At 45.9% G+C, this 16639-nt stretch overlaps 1 protein-coding gene across 1 annotated transcript in view; it reads right to left on the bottom strand.

The window, feature by feature from the left end:
• Positions 1-16639, bottom strand: part of LOC144769114 (organic cation/carnitine transporter 2-like) — a 739817-nt gene that overhangs the window by 136735 nt on the left and 586443 nt on the right. The window contains exon 8 of the mRNA XM_078653116.1: positions 13137-13319. Coding sequence (XP_078509242.1) covers positions 13137-13319 — 183 coding nt within the window. The remainder of the gene's footprint in view (positions 1-13136; positions 13320-16639) is intronic.

Raw genomic sequence — 16639 nt, 5'->3', positions numbered from 1 at the left:
CCTCATTCGACAACATGGAATGAAGGTGCAGTTAGGCAGGGACCATAGTGGCCCTGATGAAGGCCAGGGAATCGAATGGGGTTTTGAACGGGCAAAACATGTTGGTGTAGTTATACAGGTGGACGAGGCATTATATCTTATCTGCTATCTAAAGCTGTGGTGATTTTACTCATATCTGAGGTACCCATAATAAAGGTAAAAACCAATGGGCATATTTCAAGATATTTTTATTTTCAACTGGATCCCTGCGATTATCCAATATCCATTTATCTAAGAACTCCCAGCAATGGCTCAGTCCGCTAATGTGGTTTCACCTACTATGGGTGGAATATCGCCTATTCTGAATAATGCCTTCATGAGTTGTGGGTGAAGTGATATCTCAGGTGGGCATTCCCCAGAATACGTTTCAAAGACCTGGCTATTCGTAGTGTGATTACTCATAACCTCTGCCAAAGCTATATTTATCTCCCATGAGGTTGATAGTAATTGAACCGGACAAAAAGAATTGTAATGCCTTCAAATAAATCATTAACGCTCAACACCAGGAACTTTATAGGAACAAATTTGAAGACTTTGCTTGGCAAGTAGGGTAGGAAGATGGCAAAAGATAGGCCCAAACAACCCCCAGAAATGGACCTCATTAGTGAATAAGAGTGGGCCTTGTTAGCAAATGAGGGCAGTTTTGAACTTGTAAAGACACGCTGTATAATTGTTTTGTAAGGTATGGAACACTGGATGAATCTCAGCTTGCTGCAGGCAATGTTTGTTTTAATATTAGGGAAAAAACAATAAAAACAGCCCAGCAGACCATAATCTAGGCCCACATACAGCCATAAATTCGGCACGTACACTGATCTTTCAGGCTAGCCCATCAGGCACTTCTTGATTACTCTATAGGATAGCCAAAACCAGTTGACAAGATAGATCAGACAAGGCAAGGCTTGCTACTTTCAGCAAAGTGATTATGTTGGTGCTCCTCTGTACGAACCAAATGCAGAATCTTGTTTATTCAGCGGTGCAGGTGGTTATGGTCCAGGGGTGTTCCATCTCTAATGTATATCCTCTCTTCCTTGGAGATTCCATTGGTATTTAAGACTTGTGCTTCCAAGGTCAATGGTGGTAGACTCTGACGGAGAAGCTATTCCTGCAGACTGGATAGTAATCTTGGTTTATATGTAAACTCTTTCGGCCTGATTAGGATATCGGGCGGTCGCCACCGAAAGACGGTCATTGGCGTCCATCTGACATCTCAGGCTGCGGTCCAACCGTCACATAATGGGCCCAACCATCATATAATGATGCAGTTGGTAGAGCGCAGTGGGCTGAGGGACCAACTGACGTCTTATACAGGCTCAAGGAGCCAGTCAGGTCGACAGGGCCCTGATTGCAGAGGCGCTGCCAAAGGGATTACGATGACCCTCTGCCTTCTCACGGTGGTCCGACATCCATGTGAAGGCAGATGGAATGGGACTCTGGTTGCTCCTAACAAGGCCGCCGTCCCCTGTGGCCCTCTGCTATGGGCCCCCAAAACATCAATTCACAGTGTGCCAGGCACCACATGGTTGCTGGCACACAGTGCATGGATGTTTGAAAACTCCCAGACTGCTCGCAGTCTGGTTTGGAGCACCGACGGACAGAGCGGGGCTTCCTTCTCCGAGCAGTCAGCCGGGTAAGGTGAGGCTTTCCTCCCACATAAAGCTGGGAAGGAAGAGGTAGCTCTTATCTGCAAGCACGTATATTGCGTGTCTGGTAGGGTGGCGAGTGCCACAGATTTACCTTAACATTCTTATTCTTTAACACAGTTTTTCGTGCACTTGTTGCAATTTTTTCCTGCAGTAGCTTACATTACGTAGCATCTGGGTCCTGAAGAAAGCCGGGTCAGTCGACCATTACGGCTGAAACATGTCGACCGCATTAGCCATAGCCAGGAGATAGTCAATATTTTTCATACTATCAGGTTATTTTAAGCATGGCACTTGGATAATTCCCAATAAACATATTTTTTGTCCAAGTAGTCATTTTTAAATCTTCACACACTTGAGCACTGCACTTCATATGGTTTGAACATCCACCTTGGCATGAGCCGTTTAAGAGCATGAGGTCAGGTACCCAGCGGGGTAAGGTGGCTCAGGGCTGTGGTCCTAGATCTTAATCTCCTTGAGCTCCAGATGACGAAGCTCCGCCAATAAGGGTGGGCTGATGGACTCTTGAATCTAGCCAGGTGGTGGGCTAACTATTAGAATTAGGCTTCTACATTTTTGCAACATTCAGCCGTTTCCAGTTCCTTTTTGACTGGGCATCTCTTTATTAGTTGTGTAAACTGTTTGAAAACTTCAACAATGCGGGTTATGCTGTGGCCCTTTATTTAGGGCCGCAGGACATGCCGCATTGCAAAAGAGCAATTTTCCGACCGTCTGCACGGCAGTCGCGTAATAATCGGGCAGGTGGAATCGCCGACATATAGTCGGTCGGACACCTGTACGAAACGATGGCGGTCAGACGCTCGTCCAACCGCCATCATAATGAGGCCCTTTGTGTGAACTTCTGGTCATGCACCGGAAATCTGTGAGTTACCAATCCCTCAGCCACATTAGTGTTATCAGAACCAGAGTGTCTTTCAAATGTTAAATTTTGACTAATACTGATGGAAAGTCATAAAATACATTTCCTGACCATTTCAATAAAAGAGCTTTGCCCATCATACCTGCTGGTGGTATCTGGAGCTGATGTCTGAGTATTTCCCGCTGTCAAATGTGAAGAAGAGATCTTTTTGAGAAAATTGTCACAAAAGTCAATCTGTAGCACCTCATCCTCTAGGGCAGTGTTTTTTAACCTTTTGACTTCCGTGGACCCCAACTTAACCGTCACTGGAATCCGGGCCCCCACCGAATCACTACTGGAAGCCTAGAACCCTGGTATAAGCAATCTTTATTGATTTGAACTGAAAAACAATAGACAAAAATACAGAAACAAGCATTCCTCTAACAAATACACAAATTATGAAATATTTTATTTAACTTACAAACAAATATAAAGAAAATAAAAATGTTAATCTTAACTGGAAGGTTGGAGCTTAAATTCAACTGTGGCCACCCTTTGAACAATATCTGGACGATATCACCTTGGTGTGGCTCTCACGGGGGCAACAAGAATTTCTAATGCATCGACTCACGCTGGGGGAAGTACAGGGCGCTATTTCTGCTCTGCCTAACGGGAAAGCTGCTGGCACTGATGGGCTGCCGGACGAATTTTATAAAGAGTATGTTGAACAATTAGCGCTGTATCTCCTTCAACTCTACGAGGAGGCATATGATGCCCAGTGTCTACCGCCGACCTGCGGGAGGCACTAATGGTCGCCCTTTTGAAACCTGATAAGCCACCTGATAAATGTGACTCATATCGCCAGCTATCTATCATAAAAACTGACGTTAAAATTCTGGCGAAAGTCTTGGCCACAAGGCTTCAACTCCTCCTTCCGTTTATGGTACTCCCAGATCAGTCGGAATTTATTCCCACTCGCTCTCCGTCTCATAACTAGCGCACCATTTTTGTGGTAATGCATGTTTTGAAGCCCACCCTCCCAGCAGTAGCAGTGTTACCCGACGCTGCTAAAGCATTCGACCCGATATCTTGGTCCTATATGATTTCAGTCCTCCACCGTATGGGCGTTCGTTTGTATTTACAAACTGGGTTAGATTGTTGTACACTAGGCCAGAAGCTAGAGTTAGAATTCACAGCCAACTCTCGCAAATGTTTTCCGTCCACCGTGGCACTCAGCAGGGCTGCCCGTTATCGCCACTGCTATTTGCGCTGGTTTTGGAACCATTAGAGTGTATACTAAGGCAGCGGCATGCTGCGTCGGCCGTGAGGTTTTTTCAGCTTCCCCTTGCAGTTTCCATGTATGCCGATGACATGGTGCTGTATGTTCGAGAGCCGGCGCAGTTTCTGGCGCAACTTATCCGGGAATACATTCGGTTTGAACAGTTCTCAGGCCTAGGAATCACCTGGTCCAAGTCCACTATACTGACTCTCACTGATAGTACTCTCCTATTTGACATGGAATACCCCTTAACGTGGTGTTCCGATGCTGTCAAATACCTAGGTATCTGGCTGCATAGGGATCAGCAGACCATCATACAGGCTAACTTTGGCACCGCTGTCACACGCTTGGAGGAGCAAGTTGGTCGTTGGATTAAATTGCCCCTATCCTTTGCTGACCGCATAGCCTTAATGAAAATGGTAGTACTCCCACGATTTTTATATCTCTTTTTAAATATCCCGGTCCGTCTTACGAGACACTTTTTTGACACTCTTCGCTCACTCCTGATCACACTAGCGTGGGGTGGTAAGAAATCTCGGCTTAAGTGGGAAACACTTACCTTACCTAATGAGCAGGGCGGGTTTGCTGCACCGGACCTCCACCTTTACTATCTCTGCGCGCAAGCACAGTACGCCTATTACTGGCAGCATGACCCAGCATACATTCCACACGTGGTGGTGGAGGCGGGTGTGAGGTTCTGTGATTTTGCGTGCTTTTAAAGTGCACGACTTTCTTTTCTAAACATGGGTTTTTGCCATGCGTCGTGACTGCCATCTGGTGTTGCCTTTTACGTAGGCCTCAGAAGTTAGTCTGCGAGCAAAGCAGTCTGACCTTTTGTGGGTCATGTGTACATTAACTAAGGTTTCTTTCGTGCGTTGGAGTTAATTTCAGAAGCTGGCCTTTCACCTGGAATTGACCCTGCCAAGCCAATTTCCCTGCAAGATCGTTATCCACTTTCCCAATCACCATTTAAGACATTTGTTAACTTTTAAGTTTCTTTAAGTTTCTGTTATCTTGCACATTATCTGAAACTACTTTTTCTTTACTGTTTCTTCATTTCATGGGTTACGCTTTCAATTAAGGGTTTGTCCGGGCCTTACAGATTATTATTTAGATATGCCTAAATATTAACTTGTGGGTTGGGACACTGTAAAATGAGCTTTACTATATGATGCTGTGTGATGTCATGTATTTTCTATTGGTTGAATTTTGGTGCAGGGGCGTGCATTTTAAATGTACCTTTTTGTGTATAAATAGGGATGTCTCGCCTTAGTAAAATTGAGCAGTTTCTTGAGTTGTACACCGTGTTGTGTTACTGGAATTTCTGCTACTAGCTGCAGCTAATAAATTTGATCTCTGACGCCACCTAGAAGTATTCCGTGTCTCTGTATACCAAGGCAAGGGAACCCAGAGGACTTTGGGCGTGTCCCTGGCGCCGCTGGGTACTTGAAACCCCAGTTCTTCAGGTGCCGTGCATCCTATACCCCTTAAGGCCATGATAGTAAACCTGCACACGGTGCACGAGAAAGGAGAGTTCGATATGATTCAAACTACCTCTAATGCTTGGCGAGAGCTAGGTCAACGAGCGCACAAACTACCGCTGTATGCTCCAAACATGCTGCTGCTCCACAATTCAGATATCTCGGTCACCCAGGAGGCGGGTACGTTGAGGACACTTGCAGAGATGGGACTCTTCATCATGGCGGATGTCTTCCCTGGAGGTCAGTTCATCTCCTTGGTAGACCTGGCCCCTCGGGATGCGGCCTCCGCCATGCAGATCTTTGTATTCACTAGGTTGCGCTCTGCCATGCGTGCACTACATCCACATTTCCCTTCTGAGCCACCAACTCTTGAGGCGCTGCAACTCCTATACACTGCTACATCCAGAACCAAGCTAATTACAAAACTCTATAGGGCATCCCAAACTGACATGACATCTATGGGGCGACTGCACTAGATAACTGGAATGGGGTGCTGCCAGAGCCGCTCTCGGAGGACGAGTGGTTCTATAGCTGCCACCTGACGGGCCAGCTGACTGACAATGGTAACCTCCGTCTGGTGCATTTTAAATATTTGCATCAGTTGTATTATACGCCGGCACAGTTGTTCAAATTTGGGCTCCGACAATCTAATGCTTGTAAACAATGTGGTGCACCTGGAGCTGGGTTTTATCATCTGGCTTGGGAATGTCCTAAAATACTTGCTTATTGGAGCTCAGTTGCAGGAATGATTAGCCGGATGATTGAAGAAACCCTTGACTGTCATCCAAAACTGTGTCTACTGGGAACTGGGGTTAAGGTAAAGGCGTGTCATGTAAAATGTATGTCTATAGCATTGCTAATAGCCAAACGCAAGATTTCTGTCTGTTAGGAGAGTCGACTAGCACCTACAACTAAATTGTGGCTACAGGACTTGACGTACTGCCCGGACCAGCTCACATGCTATGCGGAGGAGTTGCCATCTGCTTTCAAGCCTCGTGACATTTGGGGGCCGCTCACAACGTATCTGCTGTCAATTACTGATGTATAAGGTCCATATTGTATTTATTATGCTACCCTGTTCGCCATCGCTCTACAAATCAATGCCTGTTTTGCCATGTCTGTAACTCTGGTTATATTGGATCTCATGTTCTGCGACAATGTAATCTCAATACTGTGACACTAATGGATATTTCAACTGTACTGATGCCATACCTTTGACATTTTGCAATGTTCTGTACTGTGACCACCCATCGTCCATATTATTCTGTTGATGCACTTGCACTGCTCCCATGAATCAATCAGAGGATACAAGCTTAATTTTAAGTCTCCAATTTCAATTCCTTTATATATATTCACAGAGGGCCATATGTAGGTAAATGGCATTTACCGAATTGTAAATACCGAATTTTACCGATTCGGTATTTACAAATCGGTAAATGCCATGTAGGTAATTATTCGGTAACAATTACCGAATCGGTAAGATTCAGTAATTACCGAATCGGTATTTACCGATTCGGTAATTGCCATTGATTCCTATGGGCCTTGAGGCCCATAGGAATCAATGGCAATTACCGAATCGGTAAATACCGATTCGGTAAAACTACCGATTTGTCAAGGGGGACAGAGTGTCACTTTGACACCCTGTTGCACCCCTGATTCTGGCTTGTGTGCCATGTGACACACATACATGCCCTGAGGGCATGTGTGTGTGCCACGTGGCACAGGTGTACATGCACAGATGTGCATGTACACAGGAATTCGTTATTTACCATGCAATAGTATTTCATGGTAAATACCGAATTCATAAGCGCCTGTGGCACTGTTTCCAGTGCCACCTACATCTCATATTACCGATTCTGTACATTTACCGATTCGGTAATTTACAGATTCTGTAAATATACAGATTCGGTAAATTTACAGAATCGGTAATTTTCTGGCCCCCTACATCTGAAACTACAAATACCGGTCGGTAACGGCCGAAATCGCCGTTACCGACCGATATTTGGCCACCTACATATGGCCCAGAATGTTTTAAAATGTTCAGTTTTACATTTTGCTTTGTTATCTATTTACACTTTAATAATCCGTTAATAATATTTAATTTTCTAAACAGTTGTGGACCCCCTGAGTAGGTGGCAGGGACCCCGAGGTTAAGAACCGCTGACCTAGGGCCCATTTGTGATTTTCCTATAAGATCCTCCTGAGGCATTCCATGTTACAAACTTCAAGTTAATGGCCTTCATTGTGAGGTTCCAGCCTATGAGCCCCCGTTATGTAATTCTAGAAACACAAACGTTGAACTTGTAATCCTTCACTTCTTCAGATAATATATCTTGTCGATTGTCTATCTGAATGAGAGTAGGCAATTATGTTATTAATGGTAGGCAGGGCTTGAAGACGGGATGAGTCATCCAACTCTTTAGGAGGTTAGTGAGGTATTGTGAGCCCTTCTGGGCCCACATGTACTGAACAACCAGAGTACCAAGATGACCTCCCTTTTCTACTAGAGAAGCAAGTCACAATGGTCTCAGATGGTAATTCCTGTTGGACCAGTACTCTTCCTTACAGTTTGTCAGAGGGAACCAGGGTAGAGACTGTAGGTCTGCCTGGGACAGAGTGAGCATGCATTCCCAATCGCCTTTGAGTTGACTCCGCTTATCCTACACAAATTGGTGATGTTGCATATTAAGCTGATCATTCTGCACAATAAAACTGCTAGATTCTGTCTAGTCCAGGAGAGAAGAGATTTGGTGTGCACGGTCTTCACAAGAAAGCATTTTTTTATGATAGACACCATTGTCTCTCCTAAGGAAACACTTTTTCTATTTGAGTGTCCAAAGACACACCTAGGGGAATCTATCATTAATTGTTGATCTGGAGCCAAAGAAGCTTGAGGAGTCATGTTTGGTTTTCTGGAAAGAATGGGCCTTTGTTCGTCAACTGTCAAGGTACAGGTACATGGAAATCTGTTGTTTCCCAGTTGCACTGCCAACACCACCATACACCTTGAAAAACTGTGAAGGGCTAATCTGAGACTGCAAAGTAAAACTTTGCATTCATACTGTGTTGAAGTTTAGAAATTTCCTATGTTGAAACATCTTCTGTTGAAGTTTAGAAACTATAAATATGTTCTTGTGATTTGAACGAGAAAATGCGTGCCCAGCAGACACGTGGAGCTCAATCAACGTCCCAGACGTAACTAGGGATATTTCTGAGATAGTGTTAAAATTCAGAATTTTTCAGACTTTACCATTCCGTTTGTAGTCGTTAAATCCAGAAGGGATCTGAATTCTTGCTTTAAGTCTTTCTTTCAAACCAGAAAGTACCTTGAGTAGATACCTGTGCCTCTTTGTTTTGACAGTGGTGTCTGTTTCTGCCGAAAAGTGTTGGTTTCCGATTCAAGAAGGAAGTAATATAATCTGCATGCTTTAATTAGTCTAATGACATATGAAGGAGTTCTGAAGTACAAGGCATGGCCATTTTGCTCAATATTCAGCACTCTGCAGTCTCTGGTCATGCTTGTCTACTCTGCTGGATAACTGGTACGACTTCCCACTAACAGAGTGGTGCACAGAGAAGGGTAAGTGAAAGGGCAATTGTTTTGCTAGTGAAAAGGGGTTTCTCTTTTGCCCTTAAGGGATGCCAGTCTAGTCTGCCACAGGATGATCTTTCCTGATGGTAGGGTTGCATTTGTTGCGGCTGTTGGTACAGCCACTGAGAGATTTGATCGCTCTGGGGGAAAGTCCTGCTGGGTCTCAATAATTCAAAACTGACATTACAATGGGTCACTACCAAGCCATATAGAGTGCTTTTAACTTTACTTGCAAAAAAGTGATCAATTTCTCAACAGTGACTGTTAAAACCCTTTCGATAATCCATGACAGTGATGGATTTTACGATGCACATTTTATGTCATTTTTCCTTTCCTAGGAACATTTGCTTTTTCCAGTTGTTGTGTTTCTGTAGTGTTTCCCGGGCAACATATGACTTTTTTATAGTGAGTGCATACTGTGAACTGAGTCACCTCCATGTATCAGGGTGAGATCAGGCTGAAGGTGTGTGTTCATGTTGGAACGCAATTCATAGTGCTGAAGCTGAGGGCAGTGATGGTTATTTTTTACACATTCCCTCTGTATTTATCCATATTTATTTTCTGCCCATCTTGTTGGTATTTATCTATATTTATTTTGTGTTTTGAGAATAAATGGAATTGTAAAATGGTGCATTTCCACATTTATTTAACTGATGAACATGCACTCTGACTTTGATGCCTGGCACGTTTTAGCAAATTAAGCAGGCAAATATAACTAAAGATTACACCCACAGGTAAATCTTATCATTATATTCATACATGTGTTAACATATTCTTGTATTTAAAGAAATCTCATTCTGTTTTTTAACAGGCCATGCGGTCTGCTTGCTCTCCTGTAGGCCTGGAATTCAGGAAAAATAGCACGGAGAGTCAACCACAATTTTCAGTATATTCCTGCTTTTAAAAATAAATACAACCAGAAAACATATTGTTTTATGAGTGTATTTATTTGTAAAAATCAGTAAAAACGGAAAACTGGGCGCTGTAATAATAAAGCTTTAAAAACGACATGCCCATCCACACCTGGGCCTCACTTCATAGTACGACAAGCAATGATCACATATGTGCCACTATGAGAAATTGTGTGAAACAGTTACAAAGCTTTTGAACTACTGAGAGCGCAAAAGGAAGAAGAAATACAATTCCTACAGATGAGTAAGTTGTGTGCGTGGGGTGTTGGTGAAGTGGAGGAGATGCTTCTTAAAAAGGATTCCTAGTTCTGTTTCTTTGGCCATGCCCCATTTAGAGGCCGCCCAACTTTTCATCCCACACTTCTGGTACCTCTGTTTCTGTGACTTGAAATAAGTTTGATAAACAAATGTTTTCCTCCAAGCCGAGTGTCTTCACAATTTCTGCATCCAGCGTCTCCTAATGCACTTCTTCATCAGTGGGTGGTCCCAATAATACAAAGAAATGTAGCTTCATGATTTTCGACTGGGTATCTGGTTTAAGGTCTTTCAGTACTTGCCATGAGCTTGCAGGTGTTAAGCCATTTGAACACTCATGCACTGGCAAATCCGCAGTCATGTGAATCACTTATGATTTGATTAAAAAAGGATTTTGTTGAGGATCTCTTGAAAGTTATACTTTTAGGATGATCATGTGTGAACCTTAGGATGGATCCATACAGCTGTATCACGCCAATCCTGTGGTGATTCACAAACCTTCCAGGCATGGTTCACTCCGTCACGTGGTATAGATGCTAAGGGAGACAATGAATGCCTCCCTCTTACTGCCAACAAAACATAAGAGTCTAAATGTGGAAATCAGGATCAAGTTCAGAAGTTCAAGGTTCTTCAGATGTCTAGGTGGAGCTGTCTTTATTGTCGATTGTATCAGGACCTTTTCCATCTCAGATTTAAAGAGACCATGCAACAGTAAAAGGAGTGCTCTTGATCATACCCTAGGGTGAAGAGTATCAATTATGATGGATGCTGATACCAAGAGGATGTTAAATTTTGCAGCAAACATAGGAAGGACATCACGAAATGTGGTTATAGCATGCACCAGTTATAATTTTGACAGGGAACCCAAGAAGAAATAGGGGTGCCTTCTGTTATGTGGGACTGTGTCAGGTATGTTATGACTACAAGTAGTGATTCTCTTCTTTGGAGTAGAAGATTTTGATGTAGTGCAAGTTTTATGTGACAACGGTCTCTTTCATTCAGAGAAAGTAGTCCTTTGGGTGTTATGTCGTATAAGGTCTGCTATCAAGAGTTTCGGAGCTCATTTATGAGGGAGGCATTGGATTCTACTCTGGAACTTCAGCAGGTATCTTGAGAGTGTGAGGCTCTCCAGTTAAGCATTAGGGATAGCTGGGAACTCGATGCTAGAATCCAGATTTATGGAAGTGATCCTCCTAAATGTAAGAGGCACGTCGCTGAGGCATAGAAGTTGGAATTGGTCAGAAAGCACCTCAATGCTGATTCTTTTAACATCCAACCGTTCAATGTGGAATATTTTAACATTTAATGTTTTCCTATCAAAGTATAGATCAGTGTCAATATGCCTCTCGTTCACGTTGATCTCCTAGATATTAAATAATGAGGGCGGACATAAAGCAATTTCTCAACACAGAACTTTTCGATGGGTTTACCTTTGTATGATTCTAGGAAGGAGGAATGATGGTAAACAGTAGAATGACCCGTCATGGACATTCTTCTACGCTGCTGTTACCTGCTAGGTCATGAATGTGTCTTTTTCAAATTTGTATTCCTTTCCTGTTCTTAGGTGTCCTCCTGGACATTTGCTGACACACATTACGTCTCCAAATCTTAAGGCAGGTGATCTAGATCGCACATAGAAAATGTGAGTGAGTGTTACATTTACAAACGCCTGCCTTAAAAGTAAAATGTTTTAGTTTAAACAAAGTTCCAGATGCACATGAAAGGGCTACATTTAATGTTTGACTTAAAATTAAAATACCACAATGGTGGTTAGAGGATTCTGAATGAAGTAATTCTGAGTTACTGTCAAATGATCAACTCCTTGCGAATCAGCGTAAAGTCCAGACAAAAAACCCTGATCAATTAGCTTCAACTAATTCCCACTGTCTCATCTCCAATAGCTTTGGCATACAATCAAGGAAGATGCCACTACATTAAATCTGTGTTACTAAAATGTCTACTCATTAATTGTGACAACTACGTAGATGTAACTGAGGCCACATCTGATTATTTAGAAGGGTGAGGTCACATCTGATTATTTAGAAGGGTGAGTAAAGCAAATTCTGCTGTATTACCGGTAGTGGTGTGGGATGCATAAAGCTTCTTGATATCAGAATTAAATCAGCCATGCAAACTTTATTGGACCACCAACATTTTCATCAATAAGTGGTGGAAAACCCCATAAAAGGGAGGCACACCACTGAGTGCAGAAAATACATACAGGAAATTGCCAGGATTTTCACAAAATACGTGCTCCAGAAAAACTTGCCATTAATGCAGCCAAACTTATAGCCAACTCTAATAAAAATATATTTAATTGGACAGCTAAGAAATTAAAAAGGTATGCAGACTTTGACCCGGGATAATTGTGCTGGCACACATTTTGCCACCTGCAATGCAGCACTTAATTAAACAGCATTGCAGTTATTGGGGGCGAAATGTCCGTAGGCACACTGTGGGGAGGGAAGCGGAGAACTGTGGGGTTAGGGGGGGAAGTGGGGGAGGGGCAAGGGCAGTACTCAGGAACACATTGTATAATTTGCAGACATTTTTACACTACTTCGGGGAACAAGGAGGTGAAAGCAATAAGAATCGAGTAATTCCATGGTCAAGTTCTCAAGCTGGGAGTAAAACCAAGGACTACAGGTGCAAAAGTCAGAAATTTAGTTATCATCCTTCATTTTTACCGTGACAAATGTGGCACAAGAGCCAGGATGGTGGAGGGTTGCACATGTTTCCTTTAATCCAAGGTGAATCCTCTAAATCACCCCCATTCTTTGGGAGTGAGAATGGAGATGGAATACCTCTTCAGTAAAGGTATATTTGCAGTGTTTTCAAATATTGGCAGACATCACATCGGAGCATGTCCACCACTGGTGGAAATTACAGCCACAGAATGTTTAAATATGAACAAATTTGCATCGGCATCCAGACAAAACTGCAATTTCTCGGTTTCACAATATTTCTGACATTTCGACTCTAAACAAGGCCATAAATGTTTGTAAACCCATTAGTTTCCATATCATTCTAATAACTTATAAAATCAGCGAGAACATATTTGCAATGGTAGAACTTACCAAGGTAAACAAAGTATGGAGAAATGATGCCACCCAATCTGGAAGCCATTGAGCTAGCCCCGATTCCCATGTTCCTCACTACAGTTGGGTAGAGCTCAGACGTGTAGACATACACCATTGAGAATGCAGCCGTGATGCCAAACTTTCCCATCATCACCAGAAAAATGGACAAGATGTAAAGGTCTGGTGGAGTTAAACACAAGTCTGGGTTAATAAGTGTAACAACCTTTAATTATAAATGAGTGCAAAATAACAATATTGCAGTAAAAAAAGAGACACTGCTTTCCTTAGAAATACAAACTGTTGTGGAGATTATTATGACAGTGGTACCACTAGCGAACAAATAACAGGACTGCAGGGGGCGACCTTTGACCCTGCTTGCAGGCAGGTCGCCCCCACGCCGCTGCTCGTCACCTGACTGCCTGGTTCCTGCCTCCTTGTTTCCTGTTTTTTTCCCTCCCCCTCTGCCCTGTGCGCCAGTTCCCCCCCGCCCACCCCGCCGCTCCCGATCCGGCACTTTCCCGCCGCTGCTTCTCTGAGGCCCGCCCCCCTGCACACCCATTTGCCTCCCTGCTCCCGTCTCCCAGCTGCTCCTCCCTCCCAAGCCACCTCATATGCAGGCCTAGGAGCAGACGCGCACAGCGGGCATGCCGCTGGCGCGCCTAAGGCAAGCCCGTCTGGGCACGTCCACGCCTGGACCGCGCCCAGTGCCAGAACCCCTGGACCCCGCGAACACCACAACACCAGAATCCACTAAGACGCCAGCACCCTCCACGCACTCAACGCCAGCCGAAACCACACCTGCTTCCAGGCCGCCCCAAAACGGACCCATGGACCCTTCTCTTGCCACACCTGCAGCTTCACCTGCGACAGAACCACCAAACCTCCAGAGACTGGACCCAACCACCTCCGTAGCATACTCCTCAACACCCTCTCCGCACGCAAACACGCTGTCAAGCTCTGGGATCTGCTCGACACTTCCACCCCAGACGTGGCCTTCCTGACCGAGACCTGGTGGAACGACTCCTCGGCGCCCAACATCGCCATAGTCATCCCGGACGGCTACAAGATCACCCGCAGGGATGGCGCCAACGGAATCGGAGGAGGAATAGCCATCGTCCACAAGTCCACCCTCAAGGTCGCCACCCACGCAGACGACACCTCAACACTGCCGAACACCTGCACTTCCGGATCCACACCGACCCCAACACCACCCTCAGAGGAACACTCATCTACAGACCCCCCGGACCCCGGGCTCAGTTTAGAGACTCCATCGCCGACCTCGCCAGCACCCACGCACTCGCCTCCACGGACTACATCCTCCTCGGGGACATGAACTTCTACCTCGAGGACAACAACAATGCCAACTCCACCACCCTGATCGCCAACCTCGGCCTCAGACAACTCGTCACCGCACCCACCCACGCCGTCAGCCACACGCTTGATCCCGTCTTCTCCACAGGCTCCCATGTCACCTTTGACCACACCACCAAACTCCACTGGACCGACCACCGCTGCATCCATTTCACCTACAAGAAACTAACCACGCACCACAGCACCAAACAGCTGCCTCACCGTTGCTGGAGCAAAGTCACCGAAGACCAGCTGATCACCTTCCTCGCCAAGAACCCACTGACCAACCCCACCAACTCAGACGCCGCAGCCCGAAACCTCAGACAGTGGATCAACGACTGCGCCAACACCCTCACCCTGCTCAAGAAACCCTCCAACATCCACGCCAACCAGAGAGCCACCTGGTTCACCAACGAGCTCCAGACCTCGAAATGTGCATGCAGGAAACTGGAGAAGACATGGCTCCAGGAACGCACACCAGACAACCACGCAGCCCACAAGGACGCCACCCGCAGACACCACCACTTCATCAGATTAGCCAAGAGATCCTCCTTCAAAGACCGCTTGGATAACAGTACACACAACAGGAAAGAGCTCTTCAGCATCGTAAAGGAACTCTCCAACCCCAGCGCCAACGGCAACAACATTCCGCCCTCACAAGGACTGCGCGACTCACTAGCCATCTTCTTCCACCGCAAGATCGCTGACATCCACAACAACTTCAACACCACAACCGCCCTGACTACGCCAGACTCCACCTCCCCTGTGAACACCACCAGCGCCAACCGCCTGACCTCCTGGTACAACGTCAACGACGACGAGACACGCAAGGTCATAAACTCCATCCACTCAGGATCTCCGTCTGACCCGTGCCCACACCACGTATTCACCAAAGCAGACGCAGCCATCGCACCCCAACTAAAGAAGGTCATCAACATCTCCTTCGAAACAGCGATATTCCCGGAAAGCTGGAAGCACGCCGAAATCAACGACCTCCTCAAGAAGTCCAAAGCGGACCCCAAGGACCTCAAGAACTTCCGGCCCATCTCCCTGCTCCCGTTCCCGGCAAAGGTCATTGAGAAAATCGTCAACATGCAACTGGCCCGCCACCTAGAAGACAACAACATCTTGGACCCATCCCAGTCCGGATTCCGACAAAACCACAGCACCGAGACTGCCCTCATCGCCGCCACAGATGACATCAGGCGCCAACTAGACAACGGCGCAACATCAGCCCTCATCCTCCTGAACCGGTCAGCTGTCTTCGACATGGTCTGCCATAGCACTCTAAAGACATGCCTCCTAGAAGCCGGAATGCAAGAGAAGACTCTTGACTGGACCACATCCTTCCTCTCCGGCAGAACTCAGAGCGTCCGCCTCCCACCCTTCCAATCCGAAGCCACCGACATCATCTGCGGCATCCCCCAGGGCTCATCCCTCAGCCCGACGCTGTTCAACGTCTACATGGACCCCTCGCACAAGTGGCCCACCATCACGACCTCAACATCATCTCCTACGCCGACGACACCCAGCTCATCCTCTCCCTCACCAAGGACCGACACACCAACAAAAACAACCTCCACGAGGGAATGAAGGCCATCGCCGGCTGGATGAGGAGCAGCCATTTGAAGCTGAACTCGGACAAGACGGATGTCCTCATCCTCGGACCCACCCCCTCAGCCTGGGACGACTCCTGGTGGCCTACCACACTGGGAACAGCACCAACACCCACCGACCATGCACGCAATCTAGGATTCATCCTCGACTCCTACCTCTACATGTCTAAGCAGGTCAACGCCGTCTCCTCCTCCTGCTACAACACCCTCCGCATGTTCCTCAGGATCTACAAGTGGATCCCGACAGAAACAAGAAGAACGGTGACACAGGCCCTCGTCAGCAGCAGACTGGACTACGGCAACGCACTCTACGCAGGAATCCCAGCCAAACACCTACGACGACTACAACGCATCCAAAACGCCTCCACCCAACTGCTCGTCAATGTCCCCCGCCGCAGCCACATCACCCCCCACCTGAGAGACCTACACTGGCTCCCCATCGACAAGAGGATCACCTTCAAGCTCCTCACCCACGCACACAAAGCACTCCAAAATGCCGGACAAGCCTACCTGAACAACAGACTCAGCTTCCAC

This window comes from Lissotriton helveticus, chromosome 7 (genome assembly GCF_964261635.1).
Source record: "Lissotriton helveticus chromosome 7, aLisHel1.1, whole genome shotgun sequence".
Lineage (NCBI taxonomy): Eukaryota > Metazoa > Chordata > Amphibia > Caudata > Salamandridae > Lissotriton > Lissotriton helveticus.
This window is presented reverse-complemented; position numbering and strand designations above follow the sequence as displayed.